Below are 19,552 nucleotides of genomic sequence, written 5' to 3'. Positions count from 1 at the left end.
TCGACTGCAAAACCCGATCGATTCGGCAAGAAGACAATGCTGTGTGTTTGGTGGGATTAGAAAGGTGTGGTGTATCATGAGCTTCTAAAAACCAGTGAAACTGTGAATACTAATCACTACAAACAACAAATGGTCAATTTGAACAATGCATTGATCGAAAAAAGACCACAATGTGCCAGAAGACATGGCAAAGTAATTTTTTACACAGCAATGCACCTGCACAAAACGCAAAACTGGTTCAGGATACAATCAAAGCACTTGGCTGGGAACTGCTACCCCACCCACCATATTCACCAGACTTGGCCCCTTCTGACTACCATTTGTTTTCATCAATGGGACACTTCGATTCCTACGAAGAAGTCGAAAATTGTGTGTCTGATTGGTTTGCTTCAAAAGATGAACATTTCTATTGGCGTGGTGTCCACAAATTTCGAGAAAGGTGGTCAAAATGTATAGAAAGTAATGGTCAGTAGTTTGAATAAAACGTTTTTACTTTTCAATTCAAAATTAGTGTTTCATTTTTACAAAAAAACGCTCATTTCATATCGGTACACCTGGTATATGTTTACTTTGTAAAACCATCACAGAAATAGGTTAAAGAATATCAAGAGGAGCAGAAAACATTCAAAAACTGAAGCAGAAAATTTTAAGTACAAATAAGTATATTGTCACACAGAAGAAGGTGTAATGAGATGAATGACAAACACTAACTTCACTTAATGAAGGTTCATTCAGCACTTGCACAAACAAGAGCGCGGAGTGAACTGCCTCCGGCTGGAACACATACAGTATATAGAACATTCCAGTACAATAATTCTTGACATTTTTGGATACGTATAGAATGTACTAGAACCAAATATAGAAATTGAAACTGTACAGTCCAAGTGAGTTTTGAACTCACGACTCTCCATGCAACAGCTTAGTATCATAACCACTACACCACAGTGCTACTCAGCTTCTGCTATGACATTGCTCCCTCCTTAAGAGAAAAAAATATCGGTATTACATTGTCCTAGTCTGGGAACGAGTTACCGGTCGTGCATACTCCAACTCCTGATGACTGATTCTTGCCCTAGCGGTGATCTTCTTAGAACTTCTTTTGCCGCTACGCTCTTCATCACCTTTTTGCTTGTTGCTTGTCACTGGAGCTTCGAATGTACCCTGTGTTGCAGGACCCTTATAGGGCTTCATTTGAAGGATGTGGATTGTATCTCTGATCTTTCGTCATCTTGTGTTGGGGTTGAAATCTTCACCTTCATAAGTAGCAACAGACACCTGTCTTACAACTCTATAAGGTCCAAAGTAGCACCTGAGGAGCTTCTCAGAGAGACCAACCTTCCCAACAGGAGTGAAGATCCCGATGAGGTCACCAGGCTGGTAGACAACTGGGCAGTGGCTCATGTCATACCATTGGCGATTGTTTCCTTGAGCCTGCAGCGTGGGGAGTCGAGCTAACTGCCGAGCTTCCTCAGCTCTGGTTAACACCTGGCTGATGTAGTTATCACCCACATCATCAGGGTGTAAGGAAAACATAGTGTCCATCATCATAGTCACCGCACCAGGAAAATTGGCTTAAATCCTGTGGTGTTCTGTTTGGCGGTGTTGTAGGCCAATGTCACAAAAGGTAGCACCTCATCCCAGTTGCTCTCCTCAATATTGATGAACACTGATAGCATGTCGGCCAAGGTCTTATTAAGCCATTCAGTAAGCCCGTTCATATGTGGATGGTAGGCAGTCATCATATGATAAGAAATAATGCTGCACCGGCAGTTTATCTCTGTCAGAAGATTCGATTGAAAAACTTACCCTTGATCCATAATTAATAACCTTGGGGCACCATGTTTTAATACAATGTCTTCCACAATGAATTTGGCTACCTCAGATGCTTCAGCTATTTTCATGGCTTTTGTAATGGTGTAGTGTTTCACATAATCAGTCCAAATAATAATACATCTACTGCCACAAGCAGACACTGGAAATTGTCCAAGGAGGTCAATCTCAACATGCTGAGAATGCGTTTCAGCTGGTGGGATGTGTATGAGTTGGCCAGATGGTCTCTGAGGAACTGCCTTTCTTCTCTGGCACTCTCGACAGTGTGACACATAGTGATGGACACTCCAAAATAAACATGGCCAGAAAAATCTCCTGCGGATTCTATCGTATGTCTTAATAAATCCCAAATGTCTGGCCTTAGGTGTGTCATGGAATTTCTGTAGAATATCAAAATGCATGTGTTTAGGAATCACTGTTAGCCCCACCTCTTTCCAAACAGATCAAAGTTTTTCTTGCAAAGTAATCAATTAACTACCTTAAATTGTCCTTTCACATACCCTGACCAATTTAAGGCAAGCAAAATTTGAGATATCTTGGCATCCTTCTTCTGCTTAGCAGGGAGACCCTGGAGTGTAGTGAGACAGTCACTATCTTCATCAAAGTCTTGATGGTGTTGCACAGGGTTTCTTGAGAGACAGTCGCCACCTTGGTGTTTTCTTCCACTTTTGTACACTATGGTAATATCTACATCTACATCTACATCTACATGACTACTCTGCAATTCACATTTAAGTGCTTGGCAGAGGGTTCATCGAACCACAATCATACTATCTCTCTACTATTCCACTCCCGAACAGCGAGCGGGAAAAACGAACACCTAAACCTTTCTGTTCGAGTTCTGATTTCTCTTATTTTATTTTGATGATCATTCCTACCTATGTAGGTTGGGCTCAACAAAATATTTTCGCATTCGGAAGAGAAAGTTGGTGACTGAAATTTCGTAAAAAGCTCTCGCCGCGACGAAAAACGTCTATGCTGTAATGACTTCCATCCCAACTCGTGTATCATATCTGCCACACTCTCTCCCCTATAACGCGATAATACAAAACGAGCTGCCCTTCTTTGCACCCTCTCGATGTCCTCCGTCAATCACACCTGGTAAGGATCCCACACCGCGCAGCAATATTCTAACAGAGGACGAACGAGTGTAGTGTAAGCTGTCTCTTTAGTGGACTTGTTGCATCTTCTAAGTGTCCTGCCAATGAAACGCAACCTTTGGCTCGCCTTCCCGACAATATTATCTATGTGGTCCTTCCAACTGAAGTTGTTCATAATTTTAACACCCAGGTACTTAGTTGAATTGACAGTCTTGAGAATTGTACTATTTATCGAGTAATCAAATTCCAACGGATTTCTTTTCGAACTCATGTGGATCATCTCACACTTTTCGTTATTTAGCGTCAACTGCCACCTGACACACCATACAGCAATCTTTTCTAAATCGCTTTGCAGCTGATACTGGTCTTCGGATGACCTTACTAGACGGTAAATTACAGCATCATCTGCGAACAACCTAAGAGAACTGCTCAGATTGTCACCTAGGTCATTTATATAGATCAGGAACAGTAGAGGTCCCAGGACGCTTCCCTGGGGAACACCTGATATCACTTCAGCTTTACTCGATGATTTTCCGTCTATTACAACGAACTGTGACCTTCCTGACAGGAAATCACGAATCCAGTCGCACAACTGAGACGATACCCCATAGCTCCGCAGCTTGATTAGAAGTCGCTTGTGAGGAACGGTGTCAAAAGCTTTCCGGAAATCTAGAAATACGGAATCAACTTGAGATCCCCTGTCGATAGCGGCCATAACTTCGTGCGAATAAAGAGCTAGCTGCGTTGCACAAGAGCGATGTTTTCTGAAGCCATGCTGATTACGTGTCAATAGATCGTTCCCTTCGAGGTGATTCATAATGTTTGAATACAGTATATGCTCCAAAACCCTACTGCAAACCGACGTCAATGATATAGGTCTGTAGTTAAATGGGTTACTCCTACTACCCTTCTTTAACACTGGTGCGACCTGCGCAATTTTCCAATCTGTAGGTACAGATCTATCGGTGAGCGAGCGGTTGTATATATCATACCTTTGAAGACGTAATGGCCACCTGGCGAGTTGTCCCGTTGGATCCTTAAGACCTGTCAATCAACAAAGTGAATGATGATCTGTAACAACTGTGAATGGCCTTCCATAGACACACTGTCGACATTTTCACATGGCCCAGATTACAGCAAGACATTCTCTTTCTGTAGTTGAGTAGTTTCTCTTGGCTTTTGTAAGTGTCTTAGAAGCATCCAAAATTTGCACCAGAACAGCACTGATGCCATACCCACTGGCATGTATGTGTAGTCCTGTAGGTGCTCTTTCATCATACAGACCAAGTGCAGGGTCAATTGTCAGATCTTTTCACAGCACGTCGAAAGAATCTTGTTGAGCACCATCCCAGATAAATTTAGCATCAGCTTTTAACAACTTTTGGAGTTGTTTAATACAAAAGTCTTTGATAAAACGACGGTAATAAGAACATCATCCGAGGAAGCTTCTCACATCACTAATACTTTTAGGAATAGGAAATTCCGTTATAGATCTCACCTTTTCTATGTCTGGCCGCACACCTTCATTTGACACAAGGTGCCCTAGTATTTTGCTCCATAGAGCCACTTTATTGGATTAACTTTCAGTCCACCTTGTTGGAGACACTTAAGGACAGTCCTCAGTCTTTTTATATGTTCATCAAATGTCTCTGAGAACACATCTAAATAACCAAGACACATCGTCCACTTCAGGTGCTTAGAAGATTATCCATCATCCGTTCAAAAGTTGCTGGTGCATTACACAAACCTAACAGCATTACCTTAAACAAGTACAGGCCCTCAGGGGTGATGAATGCAGTTTTCTGAGGATCAGCCTCATCTACTTCGATCTGGCAGTATCCTTAGTACATGTCCATGATTGAGAAAAACTTAGCACCCTTCAGACAATCTAGTGTATTGTCAATTCGTGGAAGAGAGTAAATGTCCTTTTAAGTTATCTTATTAAGCTTCCTGTAGTCAACACAAAAGTGCCTACTGCCATCTTTCTTCCTGACGAGGACCACTGGTGATGACATCATTCAGCCTTCGCAGAGGCCATGGTCATTCTTCATTATTTTCTCTTGTCATGAATTATTTGATGTTCCATTGCTGACACACAGTATGCTTCCTAGCTTATTGGCTGATGGTCTCCTGTGCTAACCTGTTGCTTCACTGTCAATTTGTCTAATTTGCTCTTCACCTGTGGACTGAAGCATTCAGAGAAATCTTGAAGAATGGCAAGTAGCTTTTTCTGTCGTTCCTTAGTGACATCTGGTAATAGTCAAGCTAGAAGATCTTGTCTCATAGTGGTAGCACTAATTTCACCCACAGACTTGGCATGGTAGGTTGCTATGACGCTCAGCTGTTCTTCAGTTAATGTCTCCAATCCATGGTTTGATACGTGGCATGACATGTGACAGTTACCTTTCTAGTGCTGACTGTGGGAATGATCACTTCATCCAGCACACAGTCTCCACACACTCAGATGTGCATCTTCCTGTCCATAGAATCTCATCTCGTCTAGCATAATCTTCGAGTGACCATAATCTATTATTGCCTGAGAAGCTTTCAAAAAGTCCCATCCGAGAATTACATCATGACTACACTCTTGTAAGACAATGAATTCTATGGCCACTTATACCCATGTCAATGGTACATGTTCCTATAGGTTTCGCATATTTTGTATTAGCCACCTTCAGCAGAGTTGTTTTGTTGTCGACAAATAAGGTTTTCTGCAACTGGCGATGGTACTTCTCTAAAATGACTGAATATGATGCTCCAGAGCCCTCAAGAGCTTGGGCTGGTCAGCCATCCATGAGGAATCAATGTACACTCCTGTAAATGGAAAAAAGAACACACTGACACCGGTGTGTCAGACCCACCATACTTGCTCCGGACACTGCGAGAGGGCTGTACAAGCAATGATCACACGCACGGCACAGCGGACACACCAGGAACCGCGGTGTTGGCCGTCGAATGGCGCTAGCTGCGCAGCATTTGTGCACCGCCGCCGTCAGTGTCAGCCAGTTTGCCGTGGCATACGGAGCTCCATCGCAGTCTTTAACACTGGTAGCATGCCGCGACAGCGTGGACGTGAACCGTATGTGCAGTTGATGGACTTTGAGCGAGGGCGTATAGTGGGCATGCGGGAGGCCAGGTGGACGTACCGCCGAATTGCTCAACACGTGGGGCATGAGGTCTCCACAGTACATCGATGTTGTCGCCAGTGGTCGGCGGAAGGTGCACGTGCCCATCGACCTGGTACCGGACCGCAGCGACGCACAGATGCACGCCAAGACCGTAGGATCCTACGCAGTGCCATAGGGGACCGCACCGCCACTTCCCAGCAAATTAGGGACACTGTTGCTCCTGGGGTATCGGCGAGGACCATTCGCAACCGTCTCCATGAAGCTGGGCTACGGTCCCGCACACCGTTAGGCCATCTTCCGCTCACGCCCCAACATCGTGCAGCCCGATTCCAGTGGTGTTGCGACAGGTGTCAATGGAGGGACGAATGGAGACATGTCGTCTTCAGCGATGAGAGTCGCTTCTGCCTTGGTGCCAATGATTGTCGTATGCGTGTTTGGCGCCGTGCAGGTGAGCGCCACAATCAGGACTGCATACGACCGAGGCACACAGGGCCAACACCCGGCATCATGGTGTGGGGAGCGATCTCCTACACTGGCCGTACACCTCTGGTGATCGTCGAGGGGACACTGAATAGTGCACAGTAAATCCAAACCTTCATCGAACCCATCGTTCTACCATTCCTAGACTGGCAAGGGAACTTGCTGTTCCAACAGGATAATGCGCCTCCGCATGTATCCCGTGCCACCCAACGTGCTCTAGAAGGTGTAAGTCAACTACCCTGGCCAGCAAGATCTCTGGATCTGTCCCACAGAGCTTGTTTGGGACTGGATGAAGCGTCGTCTCATGCGGTCTGCACGTCCAGCACGAACGCTGGTCCAACTGAGGCGCCAGGTGGAAATGGCATGGCAAGCCGTTCCACAGGACTACATCCAGCATCTCTACGATCGTCTCCATGGGAGAATAGCAGCCTGCATTGCTGCGAAAGGTGGATATACACTGTACTAGTGCCGACATTGTGCATGCTCTGTTGCCTGTGTATGTGCCTGTGGTTCTGTCAGTGTGATCATGTGATGTATCTGACCCCAGGAATGTGTCAATAAAGTTTCCCCTTCCTGGGACAATGAATTCACGGTGTTCTTATTTCAATTTCCAGGAGTGTAGTTTCCTATCACTTTTGTAGTGATCGATCGTGGAGGATTTTTCTCTTTGGCGGCCTCACCTCCAAGGCAGGTAACACCCTTTAGTTTTCCAGGTTGTGGTGTGTAGGTGATCGGCTGGAGCTTCTATAAGGTGATGGAGACCTTGATTGGCACGTTGGGGAGCATCCACTCCAGCGGCTAGGTTGCGGCGATGGTGTCATACGTCGTTCTTGTTCATCTTTGTCATTCCAGAGTTGGCATCAGCTATGATCTGTCTGCTGTCTTCTGTCATGGGCATCATCAAATATCCGCCACTTTTCTCAACAATAGTGCACATGTCCCATTCGTCCACAGTGGAAACATACTGGTTGGTTCTCCTGGGTCCTCCAGACAGTAGTCTTCCTTGGTGCCCAAACAGGTTCCTCATGCAGAATTGTAGGAGTGATACTCTGCCTGGGTCTCAACTTTTTCATCATTTTAAAGATAAACAAAGGACGAGAGATTGGGTTCAATGTCTGTTCCACTTCCTCCCTTATGTCCTTTTGAAGCGTCCCAGTTTTTTGCTTTCCGGACAATCCAAGTGCCTTCTGAACTTCCTCTCTCACTATCTAACAAAGAACACATGTGAAATCAGTTTCTTCCTCCATCACAGACATTGATACAACATTTGGAAGCCATTCAAACTTCTTGTGTGTAATTCTTGTGCATTAACTTGGTATACCAGCACCATTTTATGAAGTCATCTGCTGTCAAAACCTCCTTCAGGAGTAGGGCTTGATACATGTCCTCAGCAACACCCTTCATGAGATATGCAACCTTATCTTCCTCCTTCATTCTAGGGGCCACTATTTTACACAGCTCCAAGTCATCTCGAATGTAGGCTGCTGTAGTTTCTCCTGGACGCTGTGCCCTGCACTTTAATTTATCTTCAGCCTTGCCCTTCTGTCGTTGTGTGTTGCCGAAATACTTGCGCAGTTCTGCCTGGAATACTTCCCAGCTTGTCAACCTCTCCTTGTTGTTCTCATACCATTGCTTGGCAGTGCTCTCCAAGTAGAAAAATACAAGGCCAAACACACGGTGTCATCCCATTTGTTAAATTTGGCTATACACAGCCACTTGTTTGGATCTTGGCCATCGTCACCAATGAACCCGGAAAGATGTCTCACATGGTGGCTCACAGTTACTGTTATCATAACATCCTATTCTTCTTCTACCTCTTCCGATCTGTTGAATATGGCTGGAACTTGGGTTTCTCACCACGTAAACGGCAGGTCTGTCATGGTCTAATGGGACCTACTGTGTCATCCATAATGTGTGCTATCACAAGTTCCAGTATCCAGCATCTCCACCAGAATGATGTCACAAAGAGGAAGATGTAATTAGAGGAATGATGAACACTAACTTCACTTAACAAAGGTTTATTCAGCACTTGCACATACAAGAGCATAGAGCAAACTGTGTCTGTCCAGAACACATACAGTATATATAAATAAAATAGAAAGAAACTTCCACATGGGAAAAATATATTAAAAACAAAGATTCCAAGACTTACCAAGCGGGAAAGCACCGGCAGACAGGCACATTAACAAAACACACAAACACACACACAGAATTACTAGCTTTCACAACCGATGGTTGCTTCTTCAGGAAGGAGAGGGAAAGACGAAACGATGTGAGTTTTAAGGGAGAGGGTAAGGAGTCATTCCAATCCCGGGAGCGGAAAGACTTCCCTTAGGGGAAAAAAAGGACAGGTGTACACTCGCACACACATACACACACATATCCATCCGCACAGTCTGCTTGTGTCTGTGTATGTGCGGATGGATATGTGTGTGTATGTGTGTGCGAGTGTACACCTGTCCTTTTTTTCCCCTAAGGGAAGTCTTTCCGCTCCCGGGATTGGAATGACTCCTTACCCTCTCCCTTAAAACTCACATCCTTTCGTCTTTCCCTCTCCTTCCTGAAGAAGCAACCATCGGTTGCGAAAGCTAGTAATTCTGTGTGTGTGTTTGTGTGTTTTGTTAATGTGCCTGTCTGCCGGCGCTTTCCCGCTTGGTAAGTCTTGGAATCTTTGTTTTTACAGTATATATAAAGCTACAGAACATTCCAGTACAATGATTCTTTACATTTGTGGATACTTATAGAATGTACTGAAACTGAATATAGAAATTAAAACTGTACAGCCCAGGTGAGTCAGCAACTCATGACCAGCCCTGCAACAATTTAGTATCATAACAGCTACGCCATGGTGCTACTCAGCTTCTACTGCGACAATAATGTAACACAGTAAAAACAATAATTCTTGGAAGATTGTGGTGATAACACTCGATGTTATTATGGAAACTGAATAGCTGGCACAACATTACTGTTAACCAGCATGGCACCACTACACAGGTAGTACTTGTAAATAAACTGGTGCAAGTCCCTACTAACACAAGTGTAACTCCCCTTTTACAAAAAAAGACCACAAATCGTGTGGTATGTTATTGATAGTGCCAGAATGCACTGGATTAATATAATATAAATTAATTTCTCACTTGCACAAAAAAAGAAGTATGTAACATTTCTATTTACATAAAATGGAGAATGGACAATGTTCAGAACCAAATTGACAGTGCCCTAGCACAATTTACTAGAGATACAATAATACCTCAAGTGGCAGTGTATTGGACCATCATTTTATGATCAGGGAATGAGAGGTTCCTCATTTTTGAAAGAGAGAAATAAAAATTGATAAATTTCTAACATTACAAATATAGAAGTAAGAGATATATTATTACCTGTTAATTTTATTTCTTGTCCAGTTTGTGTTGTTCGGATATTAAGATCTCCACTGAGGCTAAATGCTGAGCGATTGTCTAGCCTAAATAAATCAATCTGCTTGAAATCCTGGAACAGAAATGATTAATGAACAGAAAGGAGCAACACATATGATCTCTGAAATTATGTAGCATGTAATGGTTTGTTTCATCAATGTTAGGAAAATTCAAGAACTTCATAAATATATACACAAAGAGCAAACTGTTTAAGTAATATAGACTTTTGAATTCCTAACTATAAATTCAAGTTTCATCTAACAGTATAACTGAAAAAGTATTGACTTGTCTATGAAGGTTTCCAATTCCACATCTTCATTTCGTTATTTTTGAAGTGGACCACACCTTTCTCATTTCAATGGCTATAATTTTTCAAATTTTGGTAATTCAGTTATTTTTATTCATTTACTTTCTTTTTCATCAGACCCATTAAAGTGATGGCTTTTGGAAACTTAAAAATATATTTTCCCTAAAACAAATAATGCAATTTATGTGAATTTTACCTGTGTATTACACTGTACTTCATATGATACAATGACTGTCAAAGAAAGTGAAGGTCCCAGATGGGATTGAGGAAATGAAATGAAACCTCATAGTCGAGAGGGTGTGTGACGTTATTTCCATGATGATAAAATTGAGTCAAATTTACAAAGAACTTGGCAGTATGGGAAAACTTATTCGTAAGACATTGCATCTGCTCCAGCATGAATGCATGCACAGATTTCATTGGGGAAGATGTCTTCAAGCTATTGTGTCCTCGACTAAGGCAAGCTGGCCAGCAAATGTTGCAACAAATCCTTGATATCCTCAATACCGGCACTGGGACAGAGTTGATGACCAAGCTGGTTCCACACATTATCTATCATGCGCAGATCTGTGGATCTTGCTGGCTACTGGAGCATCTCACATCACACTGTTCATAAAAGGCACATGCCATGCACAAAGAACATTGTCCTGTTGAATAACAACATGATGATACTGTCACATGAGAATTAATACATGAGTATGCAGGATATCCATGATGCACTGCCACCTGAGATCCGTTGATTATTACCAGACATGAACTGAAGTCATATCCAATAGTTATCCACACTATGTTGCCAGGAGTAATACTTCTGTGCCTCTCCAAAACACCAGAAGAATTAGAACTGTCGCCAGGTTGCCGCCATTCTTGTCAATGATGGTCATCCGTGATTCAAAATGGGAGACAAAGTAATGCTATTCATCAGCACTCCATGCTTCCTGGTCACAACACCATTCCAGACACAGCCATTTGCATTGTAATGTGTGTTGTCATGTTAACAGCAGTCTATGCATGGGAGAGTAATTCGTAGTCCTGCTGCTGGTCTTCAACCAATGGTATGGGATGACATAGAATGTTGCAGGAGTCCATTACGCATTCTAGAGTGAAAGGTGTAGATAGGAAGGTGTTATGAGGTGACCGGCCAACACTGCAGTAATTCTCCCTTGTGGTGGTCAGGTGTGGTAAATTGGAACCTTGATGACAAGTATGCCTTCATTCATGTTCACATACAACCCACAATCAGGCCCCTGCGATATCCAAATACCACAGAAAATGGATATTGCACAATTTGACCAGCTACCCAAACGGAGACCCACAACAAGATACCTTTCCATCAGTTAGGTGCTGATAATGTTCTATAACAAGTATGTTCTAAGTTCATGTCCTTCACAGTAACCATTCAATATCTGCCACTGTTCAGATCCCTTATATAATGTAAACAGCATGGCAACAACACTAAACACAAACAAAACTATTCCACTACGGTAGGTGTTCTACAGATCACAGAGAATTGCAACTATTATCTACATACTCATCTATGGTGGGAACGTGTGTTAAGTTTGAATGACATCCAGCAAAGTCTTTAGAGTTCTTCATCTTTTTATTAGGCAATTTGTATCACCAGAGAGCATTGATTGAGAAGGGAGTGAGACAGGGTTGTTATTCAATCTGTATATTCAGCAAGCGGCAAACAAAACAACAGAAAAATTTGGAATAGTAATTAGAATCTATGGAGAAGAAACAAAAACTTTGAGGTTTGCCGATGACATTGCAATTCTGTCAGAGACAGCAGGGAACCTATAAGTGCAGCTGTATGGAATGGGCAGTGTCTTGAAAGGAGGATATAAGATGAACTTAATAAAAGCAAAACGAAGATAATGGTATGTGGTTTAATAAATCAGGTGATACTGAGGACATTAGATTAGGAAATGAGACACTTAAAGTGGTAAATGGGTTTTGCTATTTGAGGAGCAAAACAACTGACGATGACTGAAGTAGAGAGGACATACATATACATCTACATCTACATCCATACTCCTCAAGCCACCTGATGGTGTGTGGTGGAGGGTACCTTGAGTACCTCTATCGGTCCTCCTTTCTATACCAGTTTCGTATTGTTTGTGGAAAGAAGGATTGTCGGTATGCCTCTGTGTGGGCTCTAATCTCTCTGATTTTATCCTCATGGTCTCTTCGCGAGATATACGTAGGAGGGTAGGTATGTTCTAGAAACTTCAACAAAAGCCCATACCGAGCTACTGAGCATCTCTCCTGCAGAGTCTTCCACTGTAGTTTATCTATCATCTCCGTAACGCTTTCGCAATTACTAAATGACCCTGTAAAAAGTGTGCTGCTCTCCATTGGATCTTCTATATCTCTTCTATCAACCCAATCTGGTATGAATCCCACACTGCTGAGCAGTGTTCAAGCAGTGGGCGAACAAACATACTGCAACCTATCTCCTTTGTTTTTGGATTGCATTTCCTTAGGATTCTTCCAATGAATCTCAGTCTGGCATCTGCTTCACCGACGACCAACTTTATATGATCATTCCATTTTAAATCACTCCTAATGCGTACTCACACATAATTTATGGAATTAACTGCTTCCAGTTGCTGACCTGCTATTTTGTAGCTAAATGATAAGGGAACTATCTTTCTATGTATTCACAGCACATTACACTTGTCTACATTGAGATTCAATTGCCATTCACTGCACCATGCGTCAATTCGTTGCAGATCCTCCTGCATTTCAGTACAATTTTCCATTGTTACAACCTCTCGATACACTACAGCATCACCTGCAAAAAGCCTCAGCGAACTTCCAATGTCATACACAAGGTCATTTATGTATATTGTGAATAGCAATAGTCCTACGACACTCCCCTGCAGTACACCTGAAATCACTCTTACTTCGGAAGACTTCTCTCCATTGAGAATGACATGCTGTGTTCTGTTAGCTAGGAACTCTTCAATCCAATCACACAATTGGTTTGATAGTCCATATGCTCTTACTTTGTTCATTAAATGACTGTGGGGAACTGTATTGAAATGTAGACTGGCTATGGCAAGGAAAGCATTTTTGAAGAAGAGAAATTTGTTAACATCAAGTATAGATTTGAGTGTTAGGAATTCTTTTCGGAAAGTATTTGTATGGATTGTAGCCATGTATGGAAGTGAAACACAGATGATAAACAGTGTAGACAAGAAGAGGGTAAAAGCTTTTCAAATGTGGTGCTACAGAAGAATGCTGAAGATTAGATTTGTAGATCACATAACTAATGAGGTGGTACTGAATAGAATTGAGGAGAAGAGGAATTTGTAGCACAACTTGACTAGAAGAAGGGATCAGTTGGTAGCACATGCTCTGATGCAGCAAAGGATCACCAAATTAGTATTGGAGGGCTGCGTGGATGGTAAAAATCATAGCGGGAGACCAAGAGATAAATACACTATGCAGATTCAGAAGAATGTAGGTTGCAGTAGTTATTCTGAGATGAAGAGACTTGCACAGGATTATGTGGTTACAGATGATTTAATGACAATAAATGCAAAATATGAAGAACTTCGGCAGAAATATCAAGAACTGGAAATTAAATAGAAAGAGATAGAGCGAGATCATCATCTAGCTCACGACAGTGTTGTTATCCGTCGTTCTGTACAAAAAACTTGGTGCATGCCAAAAAAACAAACAGGGAGTACAGTTCCTGTGATTCCACTCTAAAATAAATTCACAGCACTAGACGAAGATTGTGAGAAGAGAATAAACAATGATGAACTAAAATCAGTGACAAAATTTCCAATAGAGTGCACAGCCAAAGAAATGTCTAATACGAAAAATAAACCAGTGAACATCAAACGATGAGTTGTTGTACTTGGTGATAGCCACACCAAGAATATTGCTGTAAAAATAAGTGAGTACAGTATGTTATTCACAGCAACAGGTATGATGCACCTTTGACTGAGATAATGAAGAACAGCAACTAACTCAATGACCTATCTCACAATGATGCCATCATAATCATGGGTGGAAGTAATAATGTATACAGAAATGAGGGTGAACATGTGATCCAGTGTCTCAAAACTACATTACTTGATCTGAAAGTTCTGAAAATCATAGTTACTAGCTTGCCTCACAGATACGACCTGCAAGACAATTCCATCATAAGTCTGGAGCTTGCGAAAGTAAACAGACAGTTCTACAAAAAATGCAAGTCCCATCAAAATGTAACATTTATTTATCTTACTGATGCAAGAGATTTGTTCACAAAACATGGACTACATTATAATAATGCTGGCAAGTCATATGTTGGCAAAATGCTAGTGAAATTAATGCAAAAAGATGACGGCATTGCAAGAAAACCAATTGCCATACAACCAGTTTTGACAAAGGAACTGGAAAAATGGGAAAACAATTTCAAAATCACACACATAGTCACAGCCACAGCACCAGCTCAAACAGGATCATGTCCAGAAGATGAGATGGTGCCAGTACCATCAGAGATTGAAATTATCGTCAAGAAAACTGCACCTACTCATCATCCAGACACTCACACATAGGAAAACTGATGAAAGGGGCCAATTCATTCTGCATTTGGCCCAATACAACGAATCCATAACAAGCAGTCAACACTCAGGTATACACTCCATTACTTTATAGTCAAATTAGTTTTGAAGGGCCTCTACCTAATAATATATGTAGTAGTAATTTCATTATGCACTTAAACATCAGAGGTCTGTCTGAAGGAATGATCAGGAAGCTTTATGATATAGAAATTTTGCTAGAAAGAGTGAAACAATATGTGAATGTAATATGTCTTAATGAACTTTGGCTACCATCTGAAAATACCAGTCTCCTGAATAAACTTACAGGCTATAAACTGGCTACCAGCTTTTGCAGGCCCAATGGAGGATTTTGCATACTAGTTCATTCCTCGGTAGACTATGATATCAGACATAGTTTTAGCCATCTTAATGAAGAAGGTACATTTGAAAGTTATTGTATAGAACTTAAAAAGAGTATAACACATTAATTATCAGCATATATTGCACTCCTGGGTACCATATAAGCTCTGTATTTTTAGATAAGTTTGATACATTGCTACATAAATTAAGAAGTGAGAAACTGTACAAGAAAGTGGTTATATGTGCTGACTTCAACATAGATGTAAGAACTGATTACAAATTTTCTTCACATTTAAAGAACCTGGTAGCCACAAATGGGCTACATCTCAATTTTAATCAGTATACAAGAATTACAGCAACCTCTGCAACATGCTTTGACAATATTGTAAATAGTTATAATTATTATGTAAAAGAGAAGTTTCTTCTACATTTAGGAGTATCAGACCATAAAGCGCTATTTGTATCACTACCAAAGAAAAATTCAGGCTGCACAACAAAAAGATGTAGGAATTGTAGTCAAGAAAATGTGGAAGTAATTTGTAGAAAACTAAGCCAAACCTAGTGGACAGTCAGCAAACACAATTACACATTCTTTGGTATATTCAAAGAATGTTTCCCTTTTGTAACAGTGAGGACCAGGTCCCATAGAAGTAGATCATGGATAACAAAAGGAATTAGAGTGTCTAGTGCCACTAAACGGAAACTGCATATGGAGGCAAAAGTAAATCAAAGCCCTGAATTTCTTAAGTATGTAAGCACACATACAAAAAAAAAAAAACTAGTTAAACTAGCAAAATGTACTGCGAATAATAACTTCATTTCAAATGCAAAATAAATAAATAAATAAATAAAAAGCTGTTTGGTCTGTTATAAGAAGCGAAGTTGGCTGTGAGGCAGAGAGAAAATGTCCCTCTAAAATAGTGATAAATGGTATGGCTGTTACAGGACCCAGTGCCATTTGTGAATCATTCAATGACTTTTTCATAAACTGTAACAAATTTGGTGACTGTTCACCACCAATAACAAAGCCCAATATGAGAGATAGTAATTGCCCAAGTTTTAAGTTTTCTCATGTTTCCATCTCAGATGTCATCAAAATCATAATGTCCCTAAAAAATTCCAAATCTGTGGGGTGGGATGAGGTCCATAAATCAGGTGATGCTGAGGGAATTAGATTAGGAAATGAGACACTTAAAGTAGTAAAGGAGTTTTGCTATTTGGGGGTGGGGGGGGGGGGGCAAAATAACTGATGATGGTTGAAGTAGAGAGGATATAAAATGTAGACTGGCAATGGCAAGGAAAGCGTTTCTGAAGAAGAGAATTTTGTTAACATCGAGTATAGATTTAAGTGTCAGGAAGTCGTTTCTGAAAGTATTTGTATGTAATGTAGCCATGTATGGAAGTGAAACATGGATGATAAATAGTTTGGACAAGAGAAGAATAGAAGCTTTTGAAATGTGGTGCTACAGAAGAATGCTGAAGATTAGATGGATAGATCACATAACTAATGAGGAGGTATTGAACAGGATTGGGGAGAAGAGGAGTTTGTGGCACAACTTGACACGAAGAATGGACGAGTTGGTAGGACATGTTCTGAGGCATCAAGGGATCACCAATTTAGTATTGGAGGGCAGTGTGGAGGGTAAAAATCATAGAGGGAGACCAAGAGATGTATACACTAAAAAGATTCAGAAGGATGTAGGCTGCAGTACATTTTGGGAGATGAAGAAGCTTGCACAGGATTGAGTAGCATGGAGAGCTGCATCAAATCAGTCTCAGGACTGAAGATCAGAACAACAACAACAACAACAACAACAAAGATTTACTTACATTTAAATTGAGATCCTATTCACTGCCATATTTTATTTAAGCTACGCTGGTAGTCTCAAAAGATTCCAGCTCCTAACATTCCCTGCCCTAGAATAATGGTGAGATGTCACCTGTATGTATTATTAAATGGGAGGTAAGTGCTTGTTTCATGTCATTAGTACATTTGGGAAAGAGAACAGGACCAAAACTAAACTAAGCTAAACCAAGAATGGAGGCCAGAGGTAAACCTTGAATGGAGACCATTGGTGCTCCTGCATTACTATGTCAGTGGTGGAATGAAAATTTAATTTATTATCCATTTTATATATCAGTTTTGTACAATGGATATGTGAATAGAAAATGCATAGATAAATTCCTGCTATATGACTTCAGCTTTAATGGAAGCAACTTACACTTTACTGAGTTGAATTCCTTTGTCAGGCTTAAAATTATACCTGCAGTCAGTGTCCGTTGGTCCAGCAGACAGAGTAACTCCTGTGACTGCAGTTTAACTGTTAAGATCACGCTAGTTCTCTTCCAACACCAAGCTGTGCTCACATAACCAGATTGATATTTAAAGGGGTAGAGGGAGGAGAGGAGATGGACCTCCCCCCTCCCCCCCCCCTCCCTTTTCATTTCATCATTTCGCCATTGCTCCTCTATCCTTTTCCTCCATCTCATTACCAACTCACTCTCCATCCACTACCTTGCATTTAGTGTTCCATCTTTCCATTCCCCCGCACCCCCACAACACCACACTACTCACAGTTTAAATCTTTAACTCCACCATTTTACTTCTGTTTCTCTTGTCCATTAAACAAATTCACAGTAACACAATAAAATGGTATAACACACAATATGATGAACTGAAGAGAGAGAACAAAAGAGTATCTAGCAATTAAGTTGATTACATTACACAAAACACACGAGACATGTTTAGCCAAAAGGATGCAAACTAACAGTAGCTACATTGTGTTGTGTTTTCCATTAAAAATACAAAGCTCTACAAATTAATGTGAGATAAGGCCAGAATAAAAACGAAGGCAAACCTCAAAGAAGTGCAAGTAGACAGTGCATCCTGATGTAAACGAAAATCACACATAAAATACCGTAAGTAAAAATCAACATTTTTCATAATATACTGTTTTTGACATAGAAACAATACAAATTGTAAATATCTTCCATTACAGTCTACTAATGATGTTTTATTTCAGTAAAACGAAATACGTTTTCTGACAGAAATATGCATTTTCCTGTAGTTGAAATATGGATTGCTATTATCATTTAAAAGCATGATCCAAAGATAGGTTTTTAGGTTACTTATTTCTAAGCCATGCTTTTCTCAAAGCTCTTCATCTCTGCATAACTAGTAAAATCAATCTCCATTTGAACCTGCTTACTGTAGTACTCTCTAAATTTTCGCCCTACAACACTTCCCTCCATTACCCACCTGACTATTCCTTAGTGCTTCAGGATGTGTCCTGTCAGCTGATTCATTCTTTTAGTCAAGTTGTGCCATAAATTTCTTTTCTCCTGATGAAATACAATATATACACACCGACATATATATTCTGACAACTCCTGTGAAATGCACGGCCAAGGATACTTAGCATGGTACCACATGTTTAGGTTTCTTCCCACTAGAATCATGAATGGAGTATGAGGAGAATGGTGGTTTAAATGCTGCTATATATGCTGTACGTGGTCTAATATTGTCATCATGTTCATACAGAAGGTATATTTAGAAGAATGAAGAGTTTGTTTATATTCTTCACTTGTATTAGTAATTGAATTTTATGGTCTAATCGGCATCTGTCTTCCAGCATCTACCAATTCAGATTTTCCAGAATTTCCACAAAACTCTCCCATAAAATGAACCTGTGATCATTTGTGTCATCATTCCTTGTATACACTCCATATCCCTTGTTACACCTATATAGTAGTTGTTCCACACACTTCAACAACATTCAAAGATGGCACACAAAAGTGACTATAAGCAGTGTCCTCTGCAGAGCAACTGCATTTCTCCAGTATCCTGCCAATGAACCAAAGTCTACCAGCTGCCTTGCATACAACTGAGCCTATGATCATTCCACTTCATACCCCCTGCAAATTGTTACACCCATGTATTTGTGTGTGCTGACTTATTCCAATTTTAATTCACCAATGTTGTAGCCATCTACTTCCTACATTTTGTGAAGTGCACAGTTTTACATTTCTGAACATTTAAAACAAGTTGCCAATCTTTGTACCACTTTCATATCTTATTAATATATCTGTGCAGCTTTTTCAGATATTATACATAACTGCATCATCTGCAAAAAGTCTGAGGTTAACTATTAACATTGCATGGCAAGTCATTAATTATACACTTGAACAATAAGTGTCTCAGCACACTTCCCTGGGCATGCCTCAAGTTACTTCTACTTCTGATAATTACTCTTCATCCATGATAACATGCTGCATACCCCTTACATGAAAAACTCAATCTAGTCACAAATTTTGTTCTACATACCATATAATTGAACTTTTAATAATAAGTTAATAATGTCTTCAATAGTTATCTGACTGAGCACTCTAATCT

At 40.8% G+C, this 19,552-nt stretch overlaps 1 protein-coding gene across 1 annotated transcript in view; it reads right to left on the bottom strand.

Annotated features, from left to right (window-relative positions):
* Positions 1-19,552, bottom strand: part of LOC126299332 (uncharacterized) — a 793,355-nt gene that overhangs the window by 260,324 nt on the left and 513,479 nt on the right. The window contains exon 48 of the mRNA XM_049991162.1: positions 9,919-10,027. Within this exon, the coding sequence (XP_049847119.1) occupies positions 9,919-10,027 (109 nt within the window). The remainder of the gene's footprint in view (positions 1-9,918; positions 10,028-19,552) is intronic.

The sequence above is a fragment of the Schistocerca gregaria genome, chromosome X, assembly GCF_023897955.1.
Source record: "Schistocerca gregaria isolate iqSchGreg1 chromosome X, iqSchGreg1.2, whole genome shotgun sequence".
Classification (NCBI taxonomy): domain Eukaryota; kingdom Metazoa; phylum Arthropoda; class Insecta; order Orthoptera; family Acrididae; genus Schistocerca; species Schistocerca gregaria.
Note: the sequence above shows the minus strand (reverse complement) of the source record. Positions and strands in the feature narration are given on the sequence as shown.